Source organism: Myotis davidii, unplaced genomic scaffold, assembly GCF_000327345.1.
Source record: "Myotis davidii unplaced genomic scaffold, ASM32734v1 scaffold135, whole genome shotgun sequence".
Taxonomy (NCBI): Eukaryota; Metazoa; Chordata; class Mammalia; order Chiroptera; family Vespertilionidae; genus Myotis; species Myotis davidii.
Genome location: NW_006289813.1, coordinates 9,335,266 through 9,342,385, shown reverse-complemented (window position 1 = coordinate 9,342,385; position 7,120 = coordinate 9,335,266). Strand labels below are relative to the sequence as shown.

General features: G+C 50.5%; 1 protein-coding gene across 1 annotated transcript in view; it reads right to left on the bottom strand.

Annotated features, from left to right (window-relative positions):
• LOC102760731 (protein SET-like) overlaps positions 1 to 2,511 on the bottom strand; it is a 10,979-nt gene extending 8,468 nt beyond the window's left edge. The window contains 2 exon segments of the mRNA XM_015563119.1: positions 415 to 568; positions 2,437 to 2,511. Of these exon segments, the coding sequence (XP_015418605.1) occupies positions 415 to 568; positions 2,437 to 2,511 (229 nt within the window).
• Between the last annotated feature and the right edge of the window lie 4,609 nt (positions 2,512 to 7,120).

Genomic DNA, 7,120 nt, shown 5'->3' with positions numbered 1-7,120 from the left:
CAGGAATCACCTGGGGAAGGAGGAAGCAAATGTTCCCAGGAACTCTGAGCATCTTTACACCCACAGTGATGAGCACACAGGACCCAGATTATTCTGACAAAATAGGTGCTCCTCCCGTTAACCCTGTCTAAAAGGAACATTTTCTTGTCGGTGCATGATTGTCTGCTTCAGACTCCCAATGGGAGGGTGTAGAACCATTGCCAGGGTGAGGGAAACTTCCAGAAGCCATTGGTGTAGCACCAGCGGGTTGAGATCTTCTTAACACATTTCACTTGTGATCTTTTAAAGCTGTCAGACCAGAATGATTTTCAGTCACTTTGCTCTGGAGTGGATTTAAAATCATGTCCCAAAGGTGGAAGATTAATAGATTAAAAAGGCAAAGTATTAACCTAGCCCATCGTCCTGTCTCCTTACCCATAAGATACAGTATCACTGTCATGCGACTGTGGCAGGTCTTCAATGAGGCGTCAGCGGGCCTAGAGCTGGCTTCCCAGCGAAGCGCCCACTGACTGAGACCCAACTGCTCCCTGTGTGGCTGGATGTGGGGAAGAGGAGGCAGGGCCACCATCTACAACACAAGGAATATTTGCAATTTTCTTGAGAGAATTAAGTATTTTTCTTCATTGTTTAATGTTGTTTCCCAGGGAAGGATGAGGGCAATGCTAAAGGTATCATTCTCTTCAACATTTTGCTGCAAAGGATGTGTGGGTAGGAATGAGAATTTAGATCAACAGCCATGAGAAACCCTGCCAGCTAACGGGGGTTTTTGAATTGAATTTTCAGAACTGCTGCTGTGTTCAGGGAGGCTGAGGTTCTTCCTCCTACATTTTGTAGCTTCGTGGTCAATTTGTGAGAAAAGAGCAGCTTTAATTCCTCCTTCAGACAAGGCAAAACTCTTCTCATCTGAGAACTCAAGTGTCACTGAGTGCCGGCCGGTGTCAGGATGAAAGTGTGGCCCTGTGCCCCCTGCATCCCTCTGGGCGCTCACTCCACATGGCCCCTGTCCAGGCAACTGTGTGAGTCTCCACTGACAAGCGGCTGCAGGGCACAGCCTCCACCCTTCCTCTCTCCTTCCCTGGCACACAGTGGGCACTCAATAATTGCTCCATGCATGGGGGCATGTTTGGGTGAATCCACACTCTACTTAGAGTCTGTACACGCATCCTGGAGCCATCTTATATACCCTAAGAAATGCTTTGTGATTCACTCACACACATGGATTGTGCTGGAATATTTTCTTCTGTGCTTTTCAGAAATCTTATAAGACTTTGTACTTTAGACACCACCTTGAGATCTGACTTCCCCTTAGGAGGGGAGCGACTGCAGAGAGCCAGACAGACCCTCACAGCCAATACTTCCTTTATACTTGTAACAAGCGCTGGCCAAGCAACGCTCACGTGGAATTTTGAATGCTGATGGAACGGGCTCAGCTCAAAGGTGTGTTTTTTCTTCTGAAATGTCAGAAACAAAAAAATTCTTCCAGAAGCCCCTCAACGATCTTGCCCTCTAAATCACTAGGATGTCTGAAGTCTAGTGTCACAGGAACCATATTTTCTATGGCATTCTTTCAGAGTACGTTCCTGGAAAAGTACTTTGGGGCCAGAATCTGAAAGTCTTAGGAATTATTATTATTTTCATTTCGCCATGAGGCAATGGGGCAGAACGGCGTTGGGGGCCACGTGCCAAGTGTGGTCTCTGCCGCGGCTCCAGCCTGTCTTGTCTGGAAAGACCCCCGGCTGCAAGGGCCTGGGGGGCTGGGCTTCACTTGCATTGGGGCTCCATTCTTTCTGAGGTCAGGCTCCAGGGAGACTGGGGAGAGGTTGCCACTCTGCCTTCCCTGGGCCCTGTGTGCGTCACACATAAACTCCCATAGCACAAGTTAGGAGGGCGTCCAGCAGCGTGGCCAACTTAGTCCTGCTCTTTGTTGTGAGGCCAGCCTGGCTCCTTGAGTCTCAGGGACAAGAGGAGACCAGTGAGGGTGCTGGTCTAAGGAGCTGGATTCTCCTCCTATGAGACAGGCTGCCCTGGTCTAGGTCCTGAGGAGGTGGGGCAGTTGTCAGGTACTTGGGGCCACCTCACATGGTGACAGAAAGAGAAGGTGCAGACGATCATTTCTCAGGACATGGTCTGGTGGAGAAGGCCCTCAGCAAACGTTAGCTGATGTGGTTGTGATCATTTGGAAGGTGGGTGAACACCTTAGAGGTATAAATGGGTGGAATGTGTGCATGTGTGTAATCGTATGGTAGGCACACACTGCTTATGCATGTTGCCAATAGAAAAGACTCTCATCTTCCTTGTTTAATGCCCATGAGATCAAAGTGTATGTAAAACCTGCTTTCCTTTCTCTCAAAAGTATGTTGTTAAGATCTAGTCATCTTATAGTTGGAGCTGGGCATTTTCCATTAACATGTGCATAAATTTCATCACTGCACATACCTGGGTGTCAGTTTTCCTGACATGGGTGAGCTCCAGGAGCAGGGCCTCACCTGTCTCCTCACTGCTCCTTCTCATGTCCAGGGCAGGAGCTGGTGCCACTGAAGCCCATCCAAGTGAATGAATGAATGGCCAAGTGAATGGAGGAGTGAGTGAATGAATGAGTGAATGAATGATTGAATGGATGAGTGAGTGAGTGGGGAACTATTGCCCAGAGTCAAACACAGACACCCTGTGTTTTTTCTCTCAAGGAGCTGGTGGGCTGAGAAAAGAGTGTTATTCCAGGGGCTGGCGTACATGCAGGTGCCGTGCTGCGGACAGGAGAAAGGATTGCTTGGGTCTGCCAGGCATGGGGAGGCAAGGAAGACTTCATGGTGGAGGGAATGAAAAAAGAATCCCGTTTTTTGCCTCAAGCATGTGTTGCAGAGGCTTTGTGGTGTGAATGTGGTAGTGTCCCTACCAGGCACCTCTCTGAGCGGGGAGGGCAGGATGAGCTCCTGAAGGAAAGTCAGGAGGAGGACTACCTCTTGGCATCTGGGCAGGGCTGGCATGGGAGGCAGGTTTAACTAACGAGGGGAGGACAGACTTCCCTCCAGTGCTGTCACAGGCACGGTTCCCAGCTCATGCTGATTGAAAACCATCACAGCCCGGGAGTGTACTCCGATGGGGTGAGGATGAAGGGGGGAAGGCGGGAGAGATAAGGAGCATTGAATGTGAAAGCTGGAAATGGGTCCAATTTAGAGCTGTGGGTTTTCAACCTGCCCACTCACTGCTGGGCTGTCGCTGGATCGGCTTCCACCTCTGTAGGGCCAGACGCATCAAGTCATTACTAAGAAAGGTTTTATTCCAGCTAAAATGCAGGTATGGCAGGCTCATGTGTCCCCATTGATTCTGACTTTGTACCTGGATATGTGGAGCTGAGGGGACCACGTGGCTGGGAGATAAGGGGAAGCAAGAATACCAGCAGTCCTGGAAGGTTTGATCTGGGTCAGCACAGGCCTGGGCCAGGATGGGGAGCAGACCGGGACGCCTTCCCAGGGTGCCCTGTGGAGATGGGTTGGGGGCTCCTTGTCTTTATGTGGAACCCTGGCCAGGTGCCAACCATGGGTTTCTCTGTGGGGGTGCACATGCTCCTGACCCTACGACGTGAAGTGCACAGCAGCACCCTCTTGGTGAGCCTGCTACGTGCCTTTTGGAGGGTGTTGGGGTCTCTGTATGTGTGGTCGCGGTGCTGGGCCCCTTACTCTCTGTGCATCCTGTCCTGCCACTTCCCAGTCAGTCCCCTGCCTTCATCTCAGGAGAGCTGTCTTGTGTGTCAGGACATGAATAGAACACAAAACAAACGGGTCAACGAAGAACAGGCTTGTGCAGGGGCGACTCTGAAAACAAATTCCTGACCCAAGTTGAAGGAGAAACTCCCGTGTGGTGGGAACCCCAGCTGCCCTAACAGACCCAACCTCAGACCCTGGATGGGCCACAGGTGTGGTGGGCAGAGGGCAGGCAGCACCAGCTGTCCTGGGGATGGCCTTCCCCCCATGGAAGCAACTTCGAACTGACCACGCCCCTTTCAGTGTCTTGCTTAGTCTCCTCGGAGGCCTCGAATTTCCATCCACGCCTCTCCCTCTCTCTGCTCTATTTTCCTAAGAAGTTTGCTCCCAAATTTTCCCTGATTCCCTCATTGTGGGTGAGAAAGATGAGGTCAGCTCAAACCCAGGACAGCTTGGAGCCACAGCGTGGAGGGAGACAGTGAGGAGCTCCCGCCTTTGTCCCTGCTCTCTGCATCCTCACTGAACCCATCCTGATGGCTCAGTGACCTTTCCTGGGTACCCCAGAGAGGCACAAGGGCCCAGCCACTTCCCCCACAGATAGACTCACTGCCCAGAGTGCCTGCTTTGATGTCTTTCTTCTTCACCCACAGCCCTTGCGGATGGAGACAGTTCAGCATTACTGCAATCTCGCCCTCGGTTCTCATGTCACCTTCTCCTCTGTGCCTTCTCCTTTTACTTGTCTTACCAGGACACCCACCACTAGATGTAGGGCCCACTCTAATTCCGGAAGGTCTCATATGGAGAACCCTACCGTATTTACATCTGAGAAGTCCCTTATTGTGAATCAGGTCACTGCCCTCTCAAATTCACCTGTTGAAATCCTAACGCCCAAGGTGATGGTGTAGGGAGGTGGGCCTCTGGGAGGTGACTAGATCATGAGGGTGGAGCTGCCAGGATGGGCTAGTGCCCTTATAGGAGAGACCCTAGGGAACTCCCTCTCCCCTCCCGCCAGGTGAGGACAGCAGGAAGGAAGCTGTGTGTGCCTGGAAGAGGGACTCTGTCACACCCAGTCACCCTGGCAGTATCTTGAACACCCAGCCTCCAGAGCTGTGAGCCATACATTTCTGCTGTTTATAGGCCCACCAGTTGGTGGCAATTTGTTATGGCAGCTGAAATAGACTAAGCAGTTACCTTTTGAGGTTCCAGGCGAATGCCTCTTTTGGAGGGACACTTTGTGACCCCCTATGGTGAGGTTGCCCTAAATGGTGACTTACTGAACTATCAGAACGCTGTGACCTCAGCAGCTCTTGTTTTTCTTCTTGTATGTTTATCTTGTCAATTTGTTAAGTATTTCATAATAAACCAATCAACACACTTTCTATGGCAAGGGCAGAAATTTAAGTCAGCTATTTAAAACTCCATGTCAAAGGGATTTTGTAAAAAAATATTTCTTGCGTGCATATTTTCTTCAATTTTTTCCTTTGGGCTTTATTTTTCATTCTGTCTTGGGAATTTGAGACTATCTGAAAATCCTTTGAGATAATGGATGCATTTTAGATCAGGAGCCGCTGCTCTGAAAAATTATCGTCCCCACCAGAATAAAGCTTTCTTGCGTGAAAAAAAACTGGCCCAGCTTCATTCCAGATATCTCCAGAGTGCTGGTTTTTGACCTCAGTCTTTCTGTGTTTTGGTTTCCTCTCATTTAAAGTGGGAATTAATAAAAACGGAATCTCTCTGTTCACCGTAATGATGTCAGGGGCTCTGGGTGAATGCAGCATTAGTGCATGAGGGCTAGCATTCCCCCGGGGGAGATTGACACAAAGGCCATATGAGAAACAGGCTGAGCTGCAAGGGTGCCAGCTGCGCACGGTTACTGTCAGGTGGGTAAACCTTGGCTCCACCTGGGAGCGTAGGAGAAGCTGCTCTTGCTGGACCCAGGATGACTCAGGCTAAGCTCTTGGCTCTGCCCCCAGGGCAGCCCCTCACTCCCCTGCTCTGTTGCCTAACTAGCTCCATTATTACATGGCAAGCCGCTGGAGCACATTTAGTTCCCTTGTGAGTACTTTTAAGGAAAAGCTCAGATTTGCCAAGAACATCCAGGACTCTGGGTGCCTTTTGTTTGAAGACTTTGGAAAATTAGATTGCATGCCTTGCTCCATAATTTCTACTTCAGAAGATAAGGCTGATCTGGGGAAATGTAATTTTGACTAATTTATTGGCAATAGTTAGACTCTTCTCCCTGTGACACATCTGCAGATCATTTCCCCCCACGAATTGTTTTGGGGTTTCCTAGTTATCAAAGCCCCGACACATCTGCCGGCCGCATGAGCGTAGAGCACATGCCTGCCCCAGGCCCGCTGGCCCGGCACCTTGTGTCCACCCCCTGATGTGACGGGGACATTTCACACGCAGCAGGGGAGCTGAGAAGCCTGCCCTTCTTATCTTTCTATGGTATTTGTCACTGTGATGGGATCAGTGGTGAGAAACTGGAGGTCACAATTTGGAGTTAATATCAGGCAGTTCTTCGGAAAGCACCAGTTTCAAGGTCAACTTGGTTGATCTCATTTAGCCAAACTCAGCCCAAGGAGTGGTGTTGTCCGAGGCTGCACCTGGAACTTCCCCTCGCACCAGCTTCTGGCTATTACCCACGTGCCCGGTAGTTCCAAGGATACGTCACTCCTTACCTCGCCTGCTAATGAGTCTGAGATTGCAGTTGCTGTGCCTGCCCAAACCCAGGGAGGCATCTGATGGATAAATAACAGAGTAACCAAAACAAGGCTTTTGGTTCCAGTATTCTTGCAAGAAACAAAGAAAGCATGAAAGAAAAAAAAGCAGTTCTCACGACACAAAAAGCAAACAAATAAAAAAAAATGGTGAAAAGCCCCACCTAAGCAGTTACCCACCTGAGAGCAAAAGTTCAGGCCATGTCTGTGGTCCAGGCTGCTTGTGGCAGCTGCCCCAGGCCTAGTGCCCAGGGCTCCCAGGAGGTGGACATCCGCAGCTGCCCTGGGTGGACAGGCAGGTGAGGACATCTCCACAAGGCCACGGTCCTCTTAGAGTCTAAGAGGTCGGAAAACTCATTAGTCAACAGAAACTATATAGGTAGGCACGCTGTTATTAACTTAATTAGGGTACTCCTAAGGCTTAGGAAGAGCCACACTCAAGGGGCCAGAGAGCCGCATGTGGCTCGCGAGCCGCAGTTTGCCGACCACCGTACTTAGACCATTGTGGTTCGATCAGGAATTCATTCCCACCTGGACACCCGGAAACTGGCCAGCTGTGGCCATGATGAGTCCGTGGGGCATGAGGTCAAGATGCTCAGTGTCGAATGTCCACATGTGCCCCCACATCACAGCTCAGTCTGTCCCTGAAGGAAGGACAAGGCAGAACGGGGAGTGGGGGTGAGGGTAGGGAGCTGT